The following is a 24,850-nucleotide window of genomic DNA, read 5'->3' as shown; positions in this document are numbered from 1 at the left end:
TTCCTGTCTGAAACCCTGGAGAGTTGCTGCCAATCACAGTGTAGACAATACTGAGCCAGTCTGGCTCAGTGTAAGACAGCATCTTACTTTAGTTTTCCTCCACTGTATCCAGGAAACAGCAGCACAGTATGCTGGCAATGGAGGAAGCTGACCATCTGGCTCCAATAGTCCCTCTACACCAGGGTTTCCCAAACTTGGGTCTCCAGCTGTTGTTGGACTACAATTCCCATCATCCCTAGCTAGCAGGACCAGTAGTCAGGGATGATGGGAATTGTAGTTCAAAAGCAGATGGAGGCCCAAGTTTGGGAAACCTTGCTCTACTCAGACTGACAGTGATTTTCCAGGATATCAGATAGGAGATGTTTCCAGCTTGACCTGGAAACTTTTTTTGCATGCAGAGGACGAGCTGTTCCACTGAAGAGCTGCAACATTCTGCATACTTGCTTGGGAGTAAGCCCCAAATGTGCTTCGGAGTCAACTTGCACAGGACTGAAGCGTTAAAGACAAAGCCAATGTTTTATGGCAGAAGCCAATTTTGTTTCCTGCAAAGCCCAAGAAGATGGCTTTATCAAGCTAAATGCTGTTTCAAACACCTTTCTTCCAATAGCTCCAATAAGGTAAACGTAAAGGGACCCCTGACCATTAGGTCCAGTCATGGACAACTCTGGGGTTGCGGCGCTCATCTCGCTTTATTGGCCGAGGGAGCCGGTGTACAGCTTCCGGGTCATGTGGCCAGCATGACAAAGCCGCTTCTGGCAAACCAGAGCAGCGCACGGAAACGCCGTTTACCTTCCCGCCGGAGCAGTACCTATTTATCTACTTGCACTTCGACGTGCTTTCAAACTGCTAGGTTGGCAGGAGCAGGGACCAAGCAACGGGAGTTCACCCTGTCGTGGGGATTCAAACCGCCAACCTTCTGATTGGCAAGTCCTAGGCTCTGTGGTTTAACCCACAGCGCCACCCGCATCCCTTATAGCTCCAATAAACCGATAAATATTAAAATACCACTGACAGATCAAAGGGCAACTATTTCTTCCAAGTTTATCACACGTTCAGATGGCCTCACCGATCAAAATCCAAAAACTTATCAGTTCTTCCTGAACTTCTTTTTACTAATCTTCTATGGTGGAGGGAAGAGGAAGGGTTAAGTCTACAGACCGAAGACATAGTCTAGCTCTGACGGAAACAGTTGTTAATTTTGCATCCATTATGGAATAAACATATCAAATTAAGGATTCTGAGATGAGAAGTTAATCATCTGGGTAATGCTCCAAACACACATTTCTTTGTTGTGTTTATATAAACGTTTTATTGCCTGGTATAAATTACACAGAACTCACCTGTCTTCTTATGAAGCAAATCATGTGTTCTCAGGTGCAGTTTTCCATTAGCTGTGAAAGGGCAAAGGACTAGCAGAACCAGTTCTTTTATTAATCTTCAGCACTGGCAGTATGTTTTTCACACTATCCTGCTAATCATGACTGCAACCCTAATCTAAATAGCGTATCCCAAAAATATATGTAGGGTGGAGAGCGAGACATAATTTATACCGCTTTTTCCTGCGGCACAGATTTTGGCAGCCATCCCAGTTCATTTAGAAATTTATTTCCACGAGACAAAGTGCTTAAAACAAGTCTCCCTACTACTTAGAAGCCAATTTATTGCACCTTGCTAAAGCCACAGAGTTGTGTGCATGTGTTATGTACAGGAGTTAAGCACTGCCTTTTGATGAGCTTGCATGAATGAAAGGCTTATTGATTATTTGGCTGTCTCGTCTTTTAAGTAGGCTGTAACCCTGTGAAAGCACCTGCGGGCCTGCCCTGACTTTCTCTAAGAGGCAGCCTTCTCAACATAGCCATCTGGCAAAGCTGGCCATCTAGAGATGGTGCAATGGTTAGAGTGTTGGACTAGGACCTGGGAGACCAGGTTTCATTTTTTTTTAAAAAAAATAATATTTATTAAGGTTTTAAAGGTTACAAAAAGAGAAAGAAAACACACCAAGTTAAACACAAACTTGTAAAAAAACAGAAAAATAGAAACAATTAAAAAAAAGAAAACACAACAAACCTTCCCATAACTTATCTTTCATTTGCTTGTTTCCTTGACCTCCTCGCACCTCCCTTTTTTGTATTCTAGTTCGGTTAGCTATTTCAACAAATCCTTTCCATCCTTCCCAATTTTTATTCTATAATTTATCTTAATATAATGTAACTTTACCTTTCCTCCTTTCATCCATTAACAGTCTATTTTTAGTTAGTCCTTTATAATATTTCTGCTAAAGCCATATAACTTCATTCCAGCTTCCTTCTAACATTCCTTAATTTTACAATGTTTCTGTAAATAAACTTTAAATTTCTTCCAATCTTCTTCCACTGACTCTTCTCCCTGGTCTCGGATTCTACCAGTCATTTCCGCCAGTTCCATGTAGTCCATCACCTTCATCTGCCATTCTTCCCGGGTGGGTAGATCTTGTGTCTTCCAGTACTTTGCAATAAGTATTCTTGCTGCTGTTGTAGCATACATAAAGAAAGTTCTATCCTTCTTTGGCACCAATTGGCCAACCATGCCCAGGAGAAAGGCCTCTGGTTTCTTCAGAAAAGTATATTTAAATACCTTTTCCATTTCATTATAGATCATTTCCCAGAAAGTCTTAATCCTTGGGCATGTCCACCAAAGGTGAAAGAATGTACCTTCGGTCTCTTTACATTTCCAACATTTATTATCGGGCAGGGAGACCAGGTTTCAAATTCAGCTATGATGCTCACTGGCGACTTGGTCAGTTGCCATGTCTCAGCCTTACCTACTTCACAGGGCTATTGTGAGGATGAAATGGGGAGAAGGAGAACCAAGTACAGGCCAGGTTGAGCTCCTTGGAAGAAAAATGTGCTATATAAATGAAACAAACAAATTGCTGAAACAGATGGAGGGAAACACTCAAGCAAAGAATAAAGTCGATTTTTTTTTTTTAATAAAAAGATTTTCAAAAGACATCATTGGACAAAGTTTCTCGTCTTGATGAAAACATTTCCATGTTGTTTGTCAACAAAGTAAATTAAAAAAATAATTATTATATCCTGCAGCTAAAAATATATACCAAAAAAAAAAAATCTGCATTTGTTGATTACAAATCCCATTTCAATAGGTTGGCACTGTAGTTCCTACAATTATCCTGGATTTAGACAACCTTCCTTTCGCATAACTTCTTTTTTAAAATTTTAAACTAGCAACCACCCACCCCTTGACATCTTAGAAACAGATCCAGGAAACATTCTTTTTTGAAGCTGAACAGAAGATAGCAATTTAATCTGCAACAAACCAAGCAAGCCATTGCTTGGAGCATACATTTATTTTAGGATTCACCTTACTTACAAGAGGAATCCCAAGTTTAATAGGTTTTTGTTCAAGTCTAGAACAAGTGCTCACTCTGAAACCACCAAGGCAACCTACCCAGGAATAAACCTCTGCCAGGGTTGTACTACTTCATGTGTTTATATCGGGGTGTGGAACCTTTTTGGCTCCATGGAACTAATCTTTTATCAGGATCAGCCGTGTGGGCCAAATTTGACAGGTGGGCAGGATAACCCCCTGCCAATCACACGATGTCATTGTTGTGTCACATGATACCGTGGATGAGAGCTAGGATGGCTTCCAACACGCCTTTTGATTACGAGTAGAAAAGTGACGTTGGCTTGAGGAGCAGAAAAGTGTGGGCGATGGGGAGGGAGACTTAATAAGCCTTCCTAATAGAATTGCCAAGTGGAAAAGTGGGACCTGCCAACCAGTTTCTGGAGCTCAATACATTCCATACATCTAAGGCAGGCTTGCTCAGACTCACCCCTCAAGATGTTTTGAGACTACAATTCCCATCATCCCTGACCACTGGTCCTGCTAGCTAGGGATCATGGGAGTTGTAGACCCAAAAATATCTGGAGGGCTGAGTTTGAGGAAGCCTGATCTACGGCCTGTTCAGTTGTTCCAGCATTGTATTTCTGTCCGCCTCCGCAAGGAAAGACATGCAAGTACAGGAAAGGTAGATGAAACCATTAGAAATCAAGAATTTCTGCATCTAAACATGAACTGACAGTTTTAAATGGCTAGATTTAGTAATTTTTCCTCTGCTGGAGAAACTAAGACTCACTTCAGACATTTAGTGGGCCCCCATAGAATCATGTCTTGGAATTCAAACGCCCCCAGTGAGTTTGCATCTTGGCCAGGGCTGGGAGGAACCACTGCCCCCCATGGGAGGTTCTCCCCCCACCCATTTGGATTTTTCACAATTTTTTACTGGCTCGTACAAACTGCAGTAGCCACATATATAGCCTCCCAAATCATGAATCAGGGATGGCCCTCCAGATGTCGAACTACAATTCCCATCATCTCTGGCCGCTGCCCGTGCCGGCTGAGATGGAGTCTAACCACATCTGGAGGGCCACAGGTTGCTCAACCCTGCCACAAATCATTGCATTGTTTCATACAGTCGGGAGTCTCTGTGCAAATTTCTGGCCAGATTCTGAGCTTCTAGACTCCCCAATGCAGTCTAGGCTGCCGACAGCCTGAATTGGTCCTCGTTTTTCAGCTGCGCTCTGCTCGTCGTGATAAGATGGTAGCCCTTGAAAAGTGCCAACAAACTGCTCACAATACACGTATAAGGTCCAGTGTTATTCTGGATCGTGGAATGTCAATTTCACGTACTCTGACTTCAACTTTTTCTCCCGGGCCCAGGCCAAGACTCCTCCTTTTCTTTTCTTTGGAAAGCTTGTCTTCGGTTATGTTCCGAATGGGAATCAATCCTGATCTGCCAACGCCGATGTCAACAAAGACTCCAAAGAGAGTAGCATTCACAACTCTTCCTGTCAGGACAGCTCCAACTTTTAAGTCTTCAAGACAAACGATGCTTCTCTTGAAATCAGGTTTATCAAAATCTGTGACGTAAAGAGGAAACATTTTTTTAAAAGTTATTCAGGTAAGGTGCATGATGGGCAATCTGCAGATGGCCATGTGCTTGATGATGATGATGATGATGATGATAATCACAATAATTTTATTATTCATATGCCACCCACCTGACTAGGCTACCCCAGCCACTCTGAGCAGCTTCTGACAGAATTAGAAAATATACTCAGCATCTCTGTTAAGGGCAATGTTTCTTAGGCAATTTGTACTTGAACTTGGTGGGGTGTTTTGTTTTTAAGTTAATAGTCAGCAGGACAGGGTGAGCTGACCGGTACCATGAAATGGAATTAATTCTTTTTGTAACCTTTTGCCCCACCATGCTCCAGACTGGAGTCACCACCTCTCATGTCTGTTACTTGCAATGGGAGGCAAGCCACCATACCAAAAGAAGATTTCCTTCTGTTGTGAATACTAGGCACCCTGGGGTGGTTTCAGGTGTGAGTTTAGGGCAGTGTGAGCAGTGCGGTTTGAGACAAAACTACAGCAGACTATTGTTTTGCTAAAAGTTGTATTTGGTGCTCAAAGTGGTTCATATTATATGTTAAAGCTAGCATCAAAAAACTATCTGGAACTTGGAAAAAACAGGGGTGCAGTTTGGTCGTCCAGGCATACAGCTCTTGTTTGTTCAAGTGTGTGTGTGTATATACACACACTCCTGCTTATAGATGGCTCATAATACAGCTGTATAATCATAATTATAATTTTAATTATATTTCAGTGCTTGTGGTCTACATAAACAGGCAGCTCATCTAAAGCACTCTGGTGACATTATAAACCAATGGAACACACACCTTATTCATACCCCCCAAAATTTAGAGCTGGTTGGCTGCCGCCATGGCTGTACAGTCTGCACATCTCCAAAACAGAAGTTTCCTTAGGGTTGCAGTCCTCAACAAACCTCCTAGGGAGTAAGTTTCATTCAACACCTATTAACTTTTTGGTATATATACATGGGGATTTTATTAGCCGCAGCACACATATTAAAGCCCTGGACAAAACAGCAAATCCTGTTGCTTTAGTGAATGGGGAATTGTAGCATCAAGTCCTTCGGTTTAAGAAACATTATTATAAAAGACAATGGGAATGCACAACAGATATCCAAAAGGGCTCGTTCAAGTGTTGGCATAGGTTTAGAATGTACTAGGATGGCAACACCCAATGTAAAAATACTGGGAAAGCAGCGCTAGAGGTGACACAATCAGAGATGAAACAGCTCCATATGATTCCAAAAGAAACAGAATATTACCCTCTGACACAAGAGTAATTTCTGTATAATGAATGAATACCTGATGAATATTACTGTTTTATGTATTGTGTAAAAAAAGAATAATGATAATGGGTTTTTTTTTGGAAGCCCAGACATTTTAAAGTCAGCCATGTAAAATATAAACCAGACTTTCTTGGTCCTCAAGACGCTATCCAGCCTCATTAGAAAAAAAAAAGCTTTACTCAATTGCCGAGCCAAAAGACTATTGTGGTAGTTAACACATAACTAATTAAAAGCTACAACTGTGTTATATGTTGCAACTTAACAGAGGGGGCAGCAAACAGCTTCCCAGAATAATTCACTGATGAAGGCCATAAATAAGCATGGCAGAATCCATAATAAAGTGCTTTCTAGTTCTAAAGCAGTAAGGTTGCCTTCTCCCAACCTAGGGTCCTCTCAGTGTTGGACTATAACTCCCCCTAAGATGCCCCCCCCCCCGAAATGAGGGCAGAGAATGCTCAGAGGGCTTGGACTGCTGACTCACTGTTGGAGTAAATCTTGAAAGTCGGGGAGGAAAATGGATGGAATGGAGTATTCTGGAACTGGGCACAGGTGACTGGGATGCTAAACCGTGCAACGTTCTGTCGCAGGACCCACCTGTACAGCACAATAAAACTGTGTTTTTAAGGTGTTGCTCTTCAGTGCAAATGGTATTTCAGAATCACATTTGGAGACTTAGGCACACATTAATCTGCACATTCAGATAAGTCACATAGGTCCAGTCGTGGCCAACTCTGGGGTTGCGGCGCTCATCTCGCTTTATTGGCCGAGGGAGCTGGAGTACAGCTTCCGGGTCATGCGGCCAGTATGACTAAGCTGCTTCTGGCGAACCAGAGCAGCGCACGGAAATGCCATTTACCTTCCCGCTGGGGCGGTACCTATTTATCTACTTGCACTTTTGACATGCTTTTGAACTGCTAGGTTGGCAGGAGCAGGGACCGAGCAACAGGAGCTCACCCTGTCGCGGGGATTCAAACCGCCAACCTTGTGATCAGCAAGTCCTAGGCTCTGTGGTTTAACGCACAGCCCCACCCGCGTCCCAAGTCACATGGTACAAGGGTACAATTTCAGACTGCAGGATTAGGGTGTCCTATTTCAAAACCTCCCTTGACATGGGGGCCTAACTCATCCACGATGGGATTCCAACCAAGCCCTCTCCCTTCTGCAAGAAGGGTATTTCTCTTTCTTTTCCAAAACAGTACAATCCCAAGAATTGTACATTGTGCGATTTCACGGTTCCAACTGTATGCTACTTTGAGGAAATGCAGAACTTCGCTTGAGACTCCCTTTGTTCAGTTTCACCAAGTGCTTGTTATTTTTAGACCGCAATTTTATGCATCTCCCAACACACTGTCACTGTGGGTTTAGCAGGGACATGTTCAAATTTCCCAGCAGAAAAAAACAACAACTCAAATCCTAAGTCTTGGAATCAAAAGTGATGCACAAAACATGTATTTATTTTTTAAATACAAGGTGGTGGCGTCACCTGAAATCAGTGGGAATGTTTCTAATATTTTTGGAAAGCTTTGTGGAAGAAAGGCAGGCAAGGAGACCCTATATAGTCAAGGGTAGCCGTAGACTGCATGACATCAAAGTTTCCAGCGAAGGAATGAACTTAATTACTCAACTCCCAAACAGTTAAGCTTCTTGCAATATTACACTATGCAGTGCAGGCACTTTCCAGTGTTTTTCTCCCCCCAAAATAAAAATAACAAAACCCCTAAACCCTAAGTAAATAGTGTTTAATGGTTGTAGCGGAGATGGGCTTAGGCAGCAACTCAAGAGCCACTTATATATATTTTACAAACTGCTCTTAAAAAACAACAAAAAGCTATTCCTGGCACGTCCGAGAGCCACTGCATCCCCTACCCCTGATTTGCTCCAAATATATGATCAGCTGTTAAACATTTGCACATGAAAAAGGTTGTAGTTTTGCTCAGTCCATTGCCTAATTAAAACATAGGCTGCAAGACCATATGCTTTATTCCCCATTAGTTTTATTAGTTCTCTTCACTGATGCTGGCAACCCAAAACGTTTTTACTTTCTTATGTTCGGCTAAGCAGATAATTGAGTGTTTTAAAAATATATGGCTTTTACATAATTATGCACAATTGCTTCTGAACTGTGTTATTGGTGCCTAAATATATACCGTGGCAACAGGAGTCCCATTATAAGGGACTTTGGTGGGCTTGCTATTTTTCTGAGGTGCACGGCAGGGGGAATGACAGACAGAAATTGGGTACGTGGGTTTTTTTATTTAAAAAAGTTTTACCAGTTTCATTGGGTTGGATCCAGACTTCCCGTGAGCAGAGTTTAACTCATGGGACACCCTACCAGAGGCAGGAGGAAGACAATTTTCACTGATTCCTCCTTTCCCCTTCAGCTCTCAATACTACCTCCCAGGCTGCACCAGAAAGTCCCCAGAGCATTCGGGGGGGGGGGGGGGACAGTGGTCTTTTCATGGATCCAACCTCCTGTTTCCCTGTTCTTCAGAGTGCATGCTTCACTCTTTATTTCCTAAACAGATAGCTTTCCATTGTAGGAAAGATCTAAGCTCCTAACCTTCAGGAAACATGCAGCCCAGCCTGCCCACAAAAACAGAATGTTACATTTGAGCACAGCACAAATCATTTGCTTCTCAGTCTCACGTTTTCTGCATTATTCAAGCAGGGAAAAGGGAGAAGATTTACAATCCATCTTCAAAGAAGGTTGGACCACTAGAGCTGGCCCAAGCAGGTTAGGGATCGATAAACTCATCCTGTGTGGAAGCATACTAAAGCACTCTGATTCATGAAGACCTATAGGTCTGTCCTCCTAGGGCCTTCAAGGACCATGATTTAGAGGCAGGATTCAAATTTCTTAATTACAAAACTAACATATGCTACCCAACCCACAGAGTAACACAATGCTTTCTTGCCCCAGACAGCTTAAGGGGAGTTGTCCGCTCCATCCATCCATCCATCTAAACACAACACTGGCTTAATAAATAAGAACACAAGCAGACAAAACGGGAAACTGCAGATGCCTTCAAATCTCTTACCTTGTCGGATGTCAAAGCCTTCAGGTTGAGTTAGCCCATCGATTATTATTTGCAGTGTTTGCCCCGTTGTATTCAACTTTTTTGCAGTTCCTTCCAGCCCTTCATTTTTAATTATCACATCCACATTTTGCTGCATGGCTGACTTTCCAATATCGCTGAGGCTTCCTCCAATGAGCGTTAAAAACCTTATTCGCAAACATTAAAAATAACTTTTTGAAGTTCATAATGTTTCAAGCCTGGGGTGCATAGAAATATATTCAACCCCCCCCTCTCAATTTGGATGTCATATTTGTGGTGCCCCCAAAACTCCACACCCAGTGCGACCACATTGGTCATACTCCCCTAGGGGCACCTCTGGGTGGACAAGCTGACCACCTGCCTATCACCCAACACAGTGATGATCACTGGGACTTCAAAGTACCACATAGGCCTTGCACAGAGCCCTGCCCGTGTTTTGAAGTGCTATTGACCCAGGGCCGGCCCAAGATGCACCTGACATGAACCACAAAATGGCCGCCAGGAAAGAAGGGGTGAGCGAAGATCTACATCAGGAAAAAAGGGGGAAATTAAGAACTTCATTGTGAACAAGGGTGCGAAGAGACCAGCAGTGCCTCCTATTCGCCAAGAGGCTGCTGTAGATGCAGCATGGGGAGGGGGCTGCTGCTGAGGAGATGACAGATCCCGCCTCCAAGGAGCGTGCTGTTGCTACCACTGGGGCATCATCATCATCACCATCATTGGTGATTGCTTAGAAGCCAGATCTGCTGCCCCTGTGGATCTTGCCGCCTGAGGCAGTCACCTCACCTTGCGCCTCATGGGTGGGCCGGCCCTGTGCTGATCGGCAGACATGCCGATCCTATAAGCTGACATCCTATAAGCTGACAGGTGGTGACTCCAAGCCTGCTTTTTACAGGACCTGGAATGCCTATTCCTACATACAGCTAACTAAGGAAAAAAGCATGGATTTAGGGCCTCTTTTGCTATGACAAAAATCCACTCTGCTGTGCTGTAAACTGGAAAAGTGGGGAGGGGAATTTAATTTAAAAAACCCCAACCAGTTTTTGCTTAGGTGGGAAGGAGAGCATTGATTGGTTCAGAATGACGCAGGAAGATTCAGTGTACCAGACTTCCCCAAACCTGGTGCCTCTGGAGCAAACCCTATACATCGTATCTTATTAGCACTTTGCAAGACCATAAGAATCCCAGATTTTGAGGGTGTATCCCACAGCAGAAGAGGATGGGAAAGTCTCTTGCTTGAACAGAACTGCGGCACTGGATACAACCCTATATATCTATGCATACATTTTCAACATTAACAGCTTGCAAGACTATAAGAATTCTAGCAACATCTTAACAACTTCCTGTTCACCCCAGAATTATAAATGAAAAGTTATCTTCAAAGAAACAATGTCATTTTCTTGCTCCCTCATAGAGCCTTGTTCAGTCAAGGGAAAGCACTCATTTCCATGTCAACAGTGTCCTTAGTGATTACAGATGTATCCCCCCCCCCCTAAAAGAGAGGCTGTTTAATCTGGTTACATATTTCATAGATCATTTTCACCCAAATAAACGTGCTTGGAGGGCACTTGGAACAGAAATCAATATTAAACAGACAGCTCCATCTCAGCCGTAATGCATATTGACCATCTCTATTTTTAAATGTCATTGCTAAGAACAAAGTGAAATGGTTTTGCGTGTAGAAAAACGTCCTCAAATTTACTGCAAGGTCACAGAAAATGGAGCCAGAATAAATGGGTATTGGATGTTAAAAGAAAGGAAGAAAAACAGACTTTGTCACAAGCAACTTCCTCGTCTCCCTAACTCCATTTGGCTTGTGTTGGACTGAACAAAACACACTGGCACACTAATTCAACACTAGATTGTTAATGGACAACTGTCGAAATACTAGATATTTATTCTGATATATGGGAAGCAGGAGGGATGGGTATATTGGAACTTGACAATGTTAGGATGCCTGTGATAGTTTGTATGTTTATATATTGCTGCTTTGTTGGTTTTGAATTTTGGTTTTTTATGTTTAACACACATATTAAACAACAGCTTCCAGTTGGCTATATTTGGAAAGCGTGCTATAGGGCCTACAATAAATAATCAACCCTTCTCCAAGTATTGCCTTTTATTTGTGTCTGTAATAAGTGAGGAGGTGCTTGCTAACGACACTTTGCAATTAACTGTTTATTGACCACTTGTATCAACACCAACATATTTTAGGAGTATTTATTTATTTTTAAAAAAAACCCTGCATTGATTAGTATTTAAAGTTAGCTGTAAATGAACATGCACTAAGCTTTGGACAAAAAAAGTAAACATATACACAAAAGTTAACAAAGGAAAAATAAACATATATGTATTTCAGTAGATGGAGATAAATGCAGCAAACCTTCTTTCTCTTCCCCTCTTTAAGAAAATGCCAACTAAAATTACGACCAACATTCAATATGTAAATGCAAATTAATGGAGAGAAGGTCTGAAATATATAAGGAACACTCGTATTCCACTTCTTAGCCTATGCCAATGGATGCTATATTCACATTTAGGTTACTTTAACATCCAACAATGATGTTTTACATCAGGGGTGTAATGAATTTTACACCAGGGGTGCCTAACCTGCAGTCCTAAAGGTGTTGCTGGGTTACAGATCTCAGCTTCCTTAACCATTGGTCATGCTGGCTTGGACTAATAGCAGCTGGAGTCCCACTACATCTGGTGGGCCACAGGTTAGCCACCCCTGTTTTAGACACTTCTAGGACAAGCCTATGATGTCTATTTAGAAGTAAGGCCCATCAAGTTAAATGGGGCTTATTTCATTTATATCAAACCTTTCCTCCAAGGAGCTCAAGGTAGGAAAAATAGTTCTCATTTTCTCCTCACAAGAACCCTATGATGTAGGCTATGCTTGAGAGATAGTGACTGGTCTGAGGCCTCCCGATTTACTTCATGGCTATGTGGGAATTTGAACCCTGGGCTCCAAGGCTGTTGTCCAACACTGTACTACAAAACACGGGCTTACTCCAGGTAAGTGGGTATAGGACTGCAGCCTTCCAAGGTTTAACTGGAGCTATCAATGTTCACAAGTCAAAATTCATCATATTTTGGACACTCACTGTAACATATATATTGAGACTGGTTTTCATACTTCATTGAGTTGCCCACGTTCTTAGTGAATTCAATTGAGTTTAGATCTTAAAATGAAAGGCCAATTCAGGTTATAATATTTTTAATGGCGGGTTTTTTAGAAATGGAATATCCACTGGAATGGATGGAAAGGATCATTTCCAGAGAGGTTTCTGAAGGTTACAGATCTGCCAGCAATGACCATGTTTGATGCAGAAAATAGGCAAACGATTCTTGCAGTGCACACATCTGAATGCAATTACTACCACACATGCAGCTGAAATGTTAATAAATGCAAACAACTAAAACTTTAGTTCAATACACAGTTTCTAAAACCTTGTTTTCAAAGAGCTATCCAAAGCACAACGTTGTTCTACTGTAGTGAACTGACCACCCAGTAACAGGGAGAATGCAAATTCCTTTAGCTGCATTCAAAGCTGTCCAAGTGGACTCTTGTTCCACCAGGTAAGTCTGAGTATGGGGGCTTTTCCATCCCTTCTTCCCTGCTGTGGTCCCTATGAACAAGAAAAGCCTTCTTTGGGGCAGAGGAGACCCTCACAGAAGGTCTAGGGTATGGCACAAGGAGCTGGCGTGGGATGGAGGATTACCTCAAATATGGCAGATTTAGCTTGAACAAGCAAAACTCTTGCCAGCTGCCACCACCCAAGTTTTGGTTATTCTTCCCTCCAAATGCAGTGCCCCAGCGCGACGTACCCCATGCTTTTCTAGAGGGTCTCTCAGTCCCCAGGAGAGGGTTTCCATGAGTCATAATTATGTTTGCACAAGAAGTTAAGGAGACAGATGGCATATCATCTCAGTGCATCTACGAATTAGAAATTTTGCAGTTACCAATTAGCCAGACAACCAAAACAACACAGAATTAACAAACTAAACATGTACTTTCTCCCTCACCCAGTTAAAAAGAATAACAAATGTAAACTTGGAAACTCATGAGCTAATGACTGCAACATTGAGTGATATACAGTGGTACCTTGGTTCCTGAATGGCTTGGCTCCCGAACAAATTGGCTCCCAAACGCTGCAAACCTGGAAGTGAGTGTTCCAGTTTGCGAACCTTTTTTGGAAGCCGAATGTCCAACGCGGCTTCCGCTTGAGTGCAGGAAGTTCCTGCAGCCAATCGGAACCTGTGCCTTGGTTTTCAAATGGTTTTGGGAGTTGAACGGACTCCCAGAACAGATTAAGTTTGAGAACTGTATGCAAACTGTATGCTTTGACAATATGAAGCCTTCAATCAACAAGCACGCTTTTCTTATTACTGAGTTGTACCCAATGGTGCTCCTCTGGTGGCAGAAGGCTCTTTGGTCCACGGAAAGGGGGACAAGAGTTATTTTTGGATACACATCCTTCCCGCATGCAGCCCCCATCTCTCCTCTAGCCCCCCAAATCTGCTCAAGAGAGGGTTGGGAGATAAATTGGAACAGCATGCTAGGAGTTGCAAGGGCGAATCAGTGAAAGCAGCCTCCCTTCCTGTTCTGCTGGATCAAAGAACAGTCTGTGAGTACAAGCAGAACCACTGGATCCAACCAGTATTTATATTGAACCATACATAGGTATGGCACTGCCCCAAGGAGCCCATAACAGAGGAAAATATAAAGGAAATGGAAGGAAATGAAGGGAGGGATAAAATGAGTGAAGTATGGCTGTGGCCATACTTCGAATTCAGGATGAAAGGGAGAAACATGCTAAGAGGAAGGCACACTTGGCAAACCCTCACTGTGATCAACTCCTGCCCGGAACCCCATGTCCCCACCGTGGAAGGATGTCCAGATCCAGAATTGGCCTCCACAGCCACTTACAAACTCACTTTAAAACCATGTTTATGGAAGACAATCTTACTCGGCTAGGAGTGAACACCAAAGAAGAAGAATATTCCTTAGGATATAGTGGAGAATAGTGGCATGGGAAGAGAAGGAAATACTCAAACCAGATTAACTGGTATTAATGGCACTTGGAGCTGTGCAAGTTACAAAAGGAGATACCCATATGTGCAGTACTAAATACTACGTATTTTTTAATAAAAAAAATAAGCTATGGCACAAAACCCCTAAAATATCAATCTGCATGAAATATAATCCATAAACCAGATGTTGCAATTTTGCCACATAATATACATAATCTGCTTAACATCCTGTCTTAATGAGCATTTTCTCTGGGATTTTCTTTTGGCAAACATCGACATCTAATTAATGAAAACCACCTTACCCAGTAGACTAATGCAAGGCAGTGAAGAAGAAAATTATATTACTCTACCAAGATCCCCAAACAGGGAGCTTGGGTCCATTACCTCACTGTAATTTCTAAACGTTCCCCTGGTTTTTCCAGTGCAATTCTTTTGCAGTACACACACTCTGAAACTGGATAGTTTGCCCATGCTGTATTAATTGTCATAGGAAGATCTGCCATAGCAGCCTGCTTTTTACATACAGACTTCCTTCGTAATTTTAATATACAATCCTAAGATTCCATGAAAATATACTGCTTTGAAAGTGCTTATGAAGAAATCTTTGCTTAAAAAAAGGGTTTTTAAGTTCCAGAAAGATTTGTATTACAGACACTTAAAAAACATTAATATGCTTTATTAGAATTCAGAACTATATTAAGTTTCCACAGTGGGAAAGTATTAATACATTTTGATCATCTAAACACAGTCAAATAGACCACAATATGTTTGCTGCATATTTTTTCAATACATTTAAGGTAAAAGGATTATATTCTGCCTGTTGAAAATATAACTACTATTTTAGATTCCACTGCAAGCTTCTTGCCCTTCTTTTCAGGACTTTCTAATTCAACCACAGAAAGTGCCTGCAGATCAAAGCTGGGTAGAACAAGTCACCACTTGGGAGCAATTTTGTTTAAAACCTAAATTTTAATATAAAGATGCTTGGGCTTTAAAGCAGTAAAATCTGATTCAAGCAGGGGACACAGCACTTTCGAGTATTTGGTGGGCTTTTGATACTTCCAACAGTTCTCAGTCTTTAAAACTGGTATTTTTTGGTATGCAATACATGTATTATATGCATATTTTTATAGTGGATTTATAGCTCCCAAAGATTTATCATGGAGAAGGCTGAATCACATTTTGTACTTGTTAAGAGTAAAAGTTTTTGCACCCTCGTACTGCTTTGTGCCACACATTTAAAGGAAAGGCCTGTCGCTCTGTGCTGGAGTGGATCCTCCCTGTGTAAAAGGGCGCCAGGTTTCATATCCAGAAAGGGCTAGGAATTGCCTCTTTGTGACCCTGGAGAGCCAATGTTAGTTAAAGTAGAGAATTCTGAACTCAGTGGCTCAGTGGTGTGTCTCAGTATAGGGCAGCTTTCTGTATTCTTTCCTTAACATCAAACAATAGCCTGGTGACCTACGCACAAATATTCCACGCGAACCATTGTTGGCTAATGAGCATCAGTGAAATTTGGACACCAATGATATACAGTGGACGCTCTGGTTGCGAATGTGATCCGTGAGGGATGCACATTCACAACCCACAGTGGTCGCAACCCGCAGCGGTGAGTCTGCACACATGCGGGTTGCAATTTGGCGCTTTTGCGCATGTGTGACTGCCAAAACCCAGAAGTAACCCGTTCTGGTACTTCCAGCCACCCAAAAAAACGCAGTCTGAAGCATCTGTAACCCGAGGTATTACTGTAATGTCACATAATGACTACAATCTACAGAAGTGGATTGCACGCACAGAGGACATTAAATCAAATATATGTCCTCCTTTTTAGTGTGTGTGAATGTTTATTTAAATTGACCTCACTTGTTGTTAGTCTCAATTGCCCTCACTGGCATCAACATGAAGCCAGATCTCATTGATTGTGTCAACTCACATGATGCATATTAATGAAGTCAAGAAACATGGTCATGCCATACAATAAGAATTGCCCAGACTTGAGTTAATGCACATTACATACAAATTTAGTTGAGTCAGATCCCATTTTTAAAGTATTTTATGTATTTGGCAATTATTAAATGGATATAATGTTTTCCTCTGAGATGTCTGCTGCAGTGATCTCACATGAAAATTCTGCATATTGAACTCCTGCTGGAATTACAGTTTAGATACAAACAAACAAAAGGTGTGCGGGGAGAAATTGTTAGAGAAATAGAAAGGGAACTGCCTACTTCATGTCTGCAGATATGAATGAACACAATACACCACCAAATGTTTCTTGTGCAAATCCCACTGAAAATAATGGATATTGCACAGCAGAAAATGTATTTATCTCTTTCCCTCCTTCAAGAGGACTAATTCTAGTGTTAGCCCCAAGAAGATGACATTGTAGATCCCATTTTAAATTGGAGCTAGCCAGCTGCACTGGCCCCTAACAAGTGACAGACACATGAACTCTGATAAACGTTTCGGAGGTCACATACTAAAGGTCACATACTAAAAGTGAGGTCGTCTACGCGGGAATCTTAATGAACTGCTGTGAACCAGATATTGATGTTTAAGATGGCAAGTAACACTTTTTGGGAACCTAGCATGCATGTATGAGAAGAGCAAGCTGGTTCATTCGCAAACAAGGCTACTTGTTTGCATCCGATTAAATGAGACCACATTAAACGATTCCAACATTAAGGGGAAGAAACCCACTACGGTTGCTGATACAAATGCAATTTACACTTTAACGTTGGTTGCATATAGTGAAAGTTACAAAGACTTGATTGTTAGTTGTAAGTGACAAGAAAGGCATAGAAGTTGTTGATCTCTGTTGTCTGGGCTTAAATAGTGGCTGAGGACTGGTTAGGCTGCAATCCCAACCACAAATATTCATGAGTAGAATATATGGAAAACAACAAGCCTTGGGGCAAAACTATGCATGATGTTCAATACATCTTTGCTTTTAGTGGGGGGGGGGGCGTGCACTGCATCAGATGGGAGGAGCCCCTGAAAAGAAAAAGGGATCAGAGTGGGCATAGGGGGAGAATTGTTACCCTTTCCTCTATGGCCTAGAACAGCATTGGCTTTTTTGCTACTGCATCACACTGTTGACTCATGTTAAGCTTGTGGTTCACTAAGACCCCCAGATCCTTTTCACATTTAAGAATGACATTGCCTAGAAATCAATAAGGTTACAGCGTCCAGGCTACCAGACAGTTTAATATATATATATATAGAAAGAGGTATCCAAGACCACTTTCAAGTGCCTTTTAATTAGCACTTTCACAGACTAGGGATTCTCTATTTATTCAGCATTCATCCTAATTTGTTTGCCCAGATATTGGCTATTTAATTCACATGCTTCCCAATGCATCAAAGCAAGTGTTTCTCCACACTTTCTGGTGCATATACCTGTCCCTTCCCTTACTGCAAAAAGACAAGACACTTTGGGGGAAGTTGTGCAAGAGCACCAAATCAACTTGAATTGTGCTGCCCAAATTTGCTGGTGTGTAACTGAATCCCAACCCAAAATAGCAACAGCCTGGAATAGCCCTCGATACGCGGTTGTGTGTGTCTGTGAGGAAGCGGGTGCCCTTTATTGAGCTTCTGAAAGCCTCATTCCTCAAGGCTTTCTGTTGAATATGGACTAACTAGGGAGTTTGGAAACGTGTAACTAGAATGTTGAAACGGTAGCTCTGCTAGCGTTAGTACCAGATGTCTACTGAGCTACACAAAAGTAGAGTTAGTTTCTAGTTAGAAGTGGATTTTGCTCTCTTTGCTTAATCTTAGTGCCACGCCATTTACACTACTCTGAATCCTTGTAAACCGAAAGGTATGGGAAAGGGGGTTTTTTTGGGGGGGAGGGGGGCGTAATCTATTAACCAGGCATAGGCTGCTTGCCAGACGTCAGAAAATTCCTCGTTGGCTGTTTCCCAGGCTCCTATTGACCCAGGGCACATCAGAAACCCAGCGGGTGTTGGCAATGAGATACTTTTAGGATTATGGTGGATACGTTAGTGGAAAGGCTTTTACCCACCCTTTCTGATATAGTTAAAATGCCATGCCCATAATGATGTGTCAGGAAATAAGGGGAACAAATGGTTTCTTAAGGAAACATGCAGCACAATCGTGAGTATATTTACTCAGAAGTAAACACATTTGCTTAAGGGGGAATCTCCCCATAGGCGCTAAGGAGGGACCCCAATGCCAATAGTAGCTTCAGAAAAGATTTTCTCCCAATGCAACCACTAGTTCAGGGGTGGCCAATTCCCAAGAGACTGTGATCTACTCACAGAATTAAAAGCTGCCAGTGATCTTGTTTTGGGGGGAGGAGGAAAGCCCCATTTTTTGGGGGGTGCAAAGTTGTTGAGCTGATTTTTGGGTGGAAGAAGGGGAACAGCCTTCTACCCTAAATAAGGATTTATCATAAAAAGTTGTACAAATAAAGTGGAAAAGAACTGGAATTCAAAACAACAGCAGCAATAATATCCCCAACCTACCTGACTAGATAGGGATGCATATCAACAAAAAAACATGAGTTATTGATTATTTCCTTTTCTTTTGCCTCCAACTGACATTCTAACATTCTGTGCCTCCATTGTTCTCAACCATAGACTTACCTTATAGACTTGCACAGTCTGTTTGACTTCTGGTTTCTTTAGACCCTTTTTATTTTGCCTCTATAGCCTCAGCTACCAATTTTGGGCTTCTTGTTAAAATGTGTGTTGTTGTTTTTTTAAATTCACTTCAGTTGAGCATGCAACTCTTAATCTTTGAGTCCCGTGTTGGGCAAAAGATGCCTTCATTGAATTGTGTTGGTCCCAGCTCTACAATTCTATGCTTCTATGTACCGAAGAAGTACTTCACGTATGTGGAATCAGGTGGCCCAGATTCTCTTCGAAACAGATAGGCACTCAGCCATAAGAGTTCGCTGTTACTGGGAATAAGCCACAAAGCCCAAAATTTGCCAGATTAAAAATTAAAAAGGAGCTTTTTAAGCCTCGTGATGTTATAGATTCAGTATACTGGGCTATGTGATCTTCAGTGAATGACATACTAGCATACGGCCTTAAAATACCTCTCCTAACTCTTTCATTTCCAGCTTAAGAGTAAAGTGCTGCTGCAGGCAACAGAATATCAGGGCGGCCTTCTTACACCCAACAGGGATTGTGTGCTTGCTTCAGCACAAATAAACGTGGCAATATCCAGCGGCATTAACACTCCACTTTATTTCCTCATAATTGGTTATAAAGAGTTCTGCACCTACTGCTAGCATCATAAAAGCATAATTTGCAAAGGAAATGTAAACATATGACTGGAAAGAAAAGGGAAGTAATTGAGAACTGCCACTAGGCAGACATTTCATTTGCAAATCCTTGTACATTATTTAGTCTTTATTTAGTACATTATCTTCCCAACAACCAGGCAAGGTAGCTTATGCTGGGAGCTGGTGACTGGCCCAAGATCACATGGGAAGTCTAGCTGTTTTGCCCAGCTCCACCCACTTTTGCTTTTGGCCCCTTCCACACTTGACGTATGGGCCCCAGAAAGTTGCCCATAAGAGACTGTGGTCCTCAGGCCACAAAAGTTTACCCACTTGTAAGACAAAACACCACTGAGTAAGAAAGGGAAACCAGCAAGGCACCAATTGCAGGGGAAGGAAGGAAGGAAGGAAGGAAGGAAGGAAGGAAGGAAGGAAGGAGAGAAACTTCTGGTACAGGAAATATTTCTGTTGCTTTCGTTTTGAGCTCAGTGTTTTGAACTGAGTCCTTCCTCGGTGACAGCTATTTTCAGTCCAAGTCTCTTCATGATGTTGCAAAACTGAGTTCAAATTTATTTTTCTTCCTTTCTTTTCTTTTCGGCTTTATCCCTGGGATAATAACACCTGACACAGCACTAACGTGCTATGGCAGGGTGCCATTTCTGCACAGATATTACAATCTATGCTTGACATGGAAACAACACAAGGAGCACATGTGTGTCACCGTCCAGAAAGGTTAGCAAGTTATCACTGCGCAAAACAACTTAACATTTAGGACCCTGGTCTATTAGCCCCAGTGAATGTGACAGTTCCAACATACACAGGGGGATTCATATAAGCAGCAACAGTTTCTTTTGTTTGGTGAAGGAATGCCTTGTGTGTGCCAAAGAGAACTGAAGACTTTTAACTTTGCCATCATTATAGTACAAGACTTATTAAAGTCCATGTATTGCTCCCCTGATTTTTCCATTATCCGAGAAAAATGACCATTTCCTAAATGAAAAGTTAATGTGCTAACTGTAGACCCATTGTATTATTGCTTACCTCATTGCAATATTATATGATTCTGGGTGGATGCAAGTTTGATCCAAAGGATTTGGCCGTCTAATGACGTTTATTGCCGCTTTGGTTTTCTTCTTACCCTGCTTCTCGTTTGCAGCTGCTTTATGACCCTCAGCTGCAAGCTCACCCTGTTGACTGATGTCCAAAATCATGGAAGAGAAAGAGAAACGTGGAGTTGCCATTAAAAAAGAGTGTCCCTGAAAAGAGTGTTTACCTCCCCATGTGCTAGCACTACAAGGGCCCAAGGAAATGTGATCTTATGAGCGAAAGCGAATTTCATAATTAACAAACCTTTGGAAATCCTGGCCATAGGAAACCCACAAATGTCCTAATCTCAAGGCGGCTATTATGTTAGCCTCACTTGAAAGATGTCTGGTGCAAACCTGGGCAGAAACATCATTTTAGGGGAAGTCCCAGTGGGTGAGATCATGCTTTGAAGGTACAGAATGTCCGAGGTTGAATCTACAGCTAAAGGACTGCACCTAGGTGGGGGGAAACACTGCTTTGTTCAACCCCAAGCACCTCCAGGTAGGACTGAGGAAGACCTCTCTCTGAAACCCTGGAGAGCTGCCATCAGATACTAATGAGTTGCACAGACCAGTGGTCTTAGTCCTATGTTCTTTAAACAAGTTTTAAGGACTGGGAAGCAAGCCCTTCACCTAAGTCCTGAAGAACCACTTCTAGCCGGAGTAAAGGTGAAAGCAAAGGACCCCTGGATGGTTAAGTCCAGTCAAAGACGATGATGGGGTTGTGGCGCTCATCTTGTTTTCAGGCCGAGGGAGCCAGCGTTTGTCCACAGACAGTCATGTGACCAGCAGGACTAAACCATTTCTGGCAAAACAGAACACCGTGATGGAAACCAGAGCGCACAGAAATGCCGTTTACCTTTCTGCCACAGTGGTACCTATTTATCTACTCGCGCTGGTGTGCTTTGAACTGCTAGGTTGGCAGGAGCTGGGACAGAGCAAAGGGAGCTCACCCCATCTAGCTGGAGTAGTCATTATTGGGCTGGTGGGCAAAGGATCTCTAAGAGGACAAGTCAGCTTCATATTTTTTAGCAAGCCTTCTAGATTTACTTATTTATTCACCCATTTCTAATATGCATGTTCATTAAAATATATCAAAGTGGTATACAACATATAAGAATAAAATCAGCAGAAAGCATTCATAAAAACACCAGTAAATACTGATTGGTGAAAAAGAGAAAATCTACCCAGCAGAGGCCTGTCTAAACAATACAGTTTGCAAAAGACACCCAAAAGATGGGAGGAGTGGTTCCTGCTGAACCTCTATTGGTAAGGAGTTCCTAGTCAATGCCAACCAAACCTCAGGGGTGTAGAGAACCACCAGAAATCCCCTATCAGAGGATCTCAGTGATCGAGGTGGAGCATAAGGAATCAGATTGTCCTTAAGGTGGAGAACTTTAGCCCAGTTGGCGTCTGTATTAGACATGAATGGATTTTATATATGTGTTGTTGTTGATTTAAACTGTGTGTGTTTAGATATATCATTGTGTTAGGCGTTTTTTACAAATATATATACTTTATTACATTGTAAATCACTTTGGGGTGACTCATGGAAGTGATTCATACATGAAATTCATAATAATATGTTCTCTTGCACTTCCTCAGGCAGTCCTTTCCCAGGAGGTCCTTAGCCCAAATGGCTCTGGGTTTTGTACTGTTCCTTGATTCTTAGGGAACATTGGAAACTGCCTCGTGCCAAGATAAAAGCTTTTGCCTGTCTGGTGCAGAATCATCTCCACTGATTGACAGAGCCTCTTCAGGGTTTCAAGCCAGGGCTATCTCAGCCCTACCTAGAGATGTTGGGGACTGAACCTGGGACCTTCTGCATACAAAGCACTATTGCAGCTCTTTTGGTTGGTCAAAACCTTTCCTTTCCAACATTTCTTTTTGAGTCAAATTGCTGACTTTTTGACTTGATGGTTTGAACAGTTGTTTTAGGGTGTTCTGGGAGCTTTTTGCCCAAAACAATGGCACAGAAAAGCTTGGCTTACTTGAAATGTGTTTGATGGCACCTTGAGATTAACCATTAACCATCTTTTTAAAAATTAGAAAATGGCATGAGCTTTTGTAGGTGGTTATCTACTACTTCAGATGCTAAGCTGCAATTTGTGTCTGAAGAAGCAGGCTGTGACCTATTAAACCTCATGATATTTTGTAATAAAAAAAAAAATTAATGAACTGTTAATTAAGGTAATGTGCAGCCAAACATAGATTTCTTCATGATGAAAGACAAACACAGTTTTCCTATCACAGCACTTGATTTTATTTCCTTACTATTACTCTGCTACAACCAGTGGGTGTGCAGCTATTTCCAACTTGCATCCTTACTTAATTTTTATGGCTTCTCACACGAGATACAAGTCCAATCTGAGATTGGCAGACATGACTGCGTATATTAAACACATGTGTATCGGTTTGTGGGCCAAAGTGTATAGCTCTGGCCTGGCAGTCCCTTCTCCTGCAGAGACTACTCAAGTTGCTCCTCTAACATAGATATGGGCTCATAACACAGACCGTTCCATCTATAGTGGGTTGGTGCAGCAAGCTCAAAGGTTTTAACATCTAATCTGTGCACTTTGAAGTTGGCCTTCAAAGTATCTTCATGTCTCAGGGTGGGGTCAGCCTTTGGAGTGAGCCCCAATGCTCAGCTCCAGACCGAGTTCAGCCGAGTTGCTATTGCATTACAGCACTACTTAAAATTTAATTGAACTTTCGTTTGGGGTTTCTTCCATTGGAAGGGACGGGGAAGTTTTATTATGACACACAGTTCCAATTTGCCAGAGAATGTCTGCAACTGCCAAGATCAAAATAGCATTAGAAGGACAGAGAAAGACCCAGGCAACGGGGCCAACAGCCAGAGATTATGGGAGTTGTAATCCAGCAATATTTGGAGTGCCACGTGTTCCCCATACCTTCACCTGCTCCTATGCCATATTGTCATTCTATAAAACATTGCCACACTAGTAACATGGCAGTTTCAAAAGAAACCAGGTTACCCTCTCTCAGGGCCATGGGAAACGAAGACTTCCAACTTACTGTCTTCCTTTTTATTTTAATTGTACTAAGCTTCTGCCTCCCATTGGAAGATGAGTGATTCTCTACATTCATTCACCATATTTTTCGCTCCATAAGACGCACCTAGCTTTTGGAGGAAGAAAACAAGGAAAAAAATATTCTGAATCCCAGAAGCCAGAAGAGCAAGAAGGATCGCTGCGCAGCAATCCCTCTTGCTGTTCTGGCTTCTGGGATTGCTGTGCAGCCTGCATTCGCTCCATAAGACGCAGACACATTTCCCCTTACCTTTTTAGGAGGGAAAAAGTGTGTCTTATAGAGCAAAAAATACAGTAAATGTTACTTAAACAAGTAGGTGGCAAAGAAATAACTGTAACTTGTTGTCGACATCACACCTTAATACATTACCTGCAGTGAGTTCTGATGTGCTCCTGGTTAATTCTGATAAAGCCAGCACATTGCTGGAAGGATTTTGGACCCAGTCCTTTAACATCCTTGAGCTGCTCCCGATTAATGAACACTCCATTCTTCTCTCGCCATTCAACTATATTTTTAGCCCTGTTGGCATTCAGTCCTGCAATATGTCTAAGAAGCACAAGGGAAGAAGTTACCCACACATCAATGCAAGCACTGAATCACCTGTGTAAGTATTAAGCAAAGCAATGACTAATGCAAAGGCACCATTGGACAACAAGGAGTGGTGGGAGGCAGCAGCCGGGGAAATCCCAGAGAAGTAAGGCTTGGAGCCTGGGGGCTGGTGGTGGGACACTGAAGAGAGGTCGTGGTGGTGGGGAAATTGGGAGGAGGTGCTGGATACTGAAGGTACAACAGGGCTTAGCGAGCAGGAGGAACCTGTGACAGGGAGCAGTTCAGATTCCAGGGCTGAAGCAGAGGTGGTGGGGAGGAAGAGACTGCTGAATAATCCTGGGAGTCTCCCTTTCTGGATGTGACAAGCTCCCCTCTGGTTTCCAAGAATGCACAGGATAATGAGGAGGGCAGAACAGAGACCTGTTTTTGTTCAAAATAAAAGTGGCCAGTTAAAGTGTGTGGTGTGTGTGTGTGTGTGTGTGTGTGTGTGGTGTGTGTGTGTGTGTGTGTAAAAATCATGTTTACCATAGTGAGAAGTTTGGCTCCATGTGAGAAAATAAATGAGCCACAATAATAATAATAAATAATATTATTCTCAGAT

General features: G+C 42.2%; 1 protein-coding gene across 1 annotated transcript in view; it reads right to left on the bottom strand.

The window, feature by feature from the left end:
- Nucleotides 1–2,937: 2,937 nt before the first annotated feature.
- The window catches only part of SRBD1 (S1 RNA binding domain 1), a 181,959-nt gene continuing 160,046 nt past the window's right edge, over nucleotides 2,938–24,850 (bottom strand). The window contains exons 18-21 of the mRNA XM_079968552.1: nucleotides 24,070–24,246; nucleotides 20,606–20,758; nucleotides 9,262–9,446; nucleotides 2,938–4,922 (exon numbers count right to left, since the gene is read on the bottom strand). Of these exons, the coding sequence (XP_079824678.1) occupies nucleotides 4,633–4,922; nucleotides 9,262–9,446; nucleotides 20,606–20,758; nucleotides 24,070–24,246 (805 nt within the window). The 3' untranslated portion in view covers nucleotides 2,938–4,632. The remainder of the gene's footprint in view (nucleotides 4,923–9,261; nucleotides 9,447–20,605; nucleotides 20,759–24,069; nucleotides 24,247–24,850) is intronic.

The sequence above is a fragment of the Podarcis cretensis genome (assembly GCF_951804945.1).
Source record: "Podarcis cretensis genome assembly, chromosome: 3".
In the NCBI taxonomy this organism is placed as follows: Eukaryota; Metazoa; Chordata; class Lepidosauria; order Squamata; family Lacertidae; genus Podarcis; species Podarcis cretensis.
The sequence above is the reverse complement of the archived record's forward strand: the minus strand, read 5'-3'. Positions and strand labels throughout refer to the sequence as shown.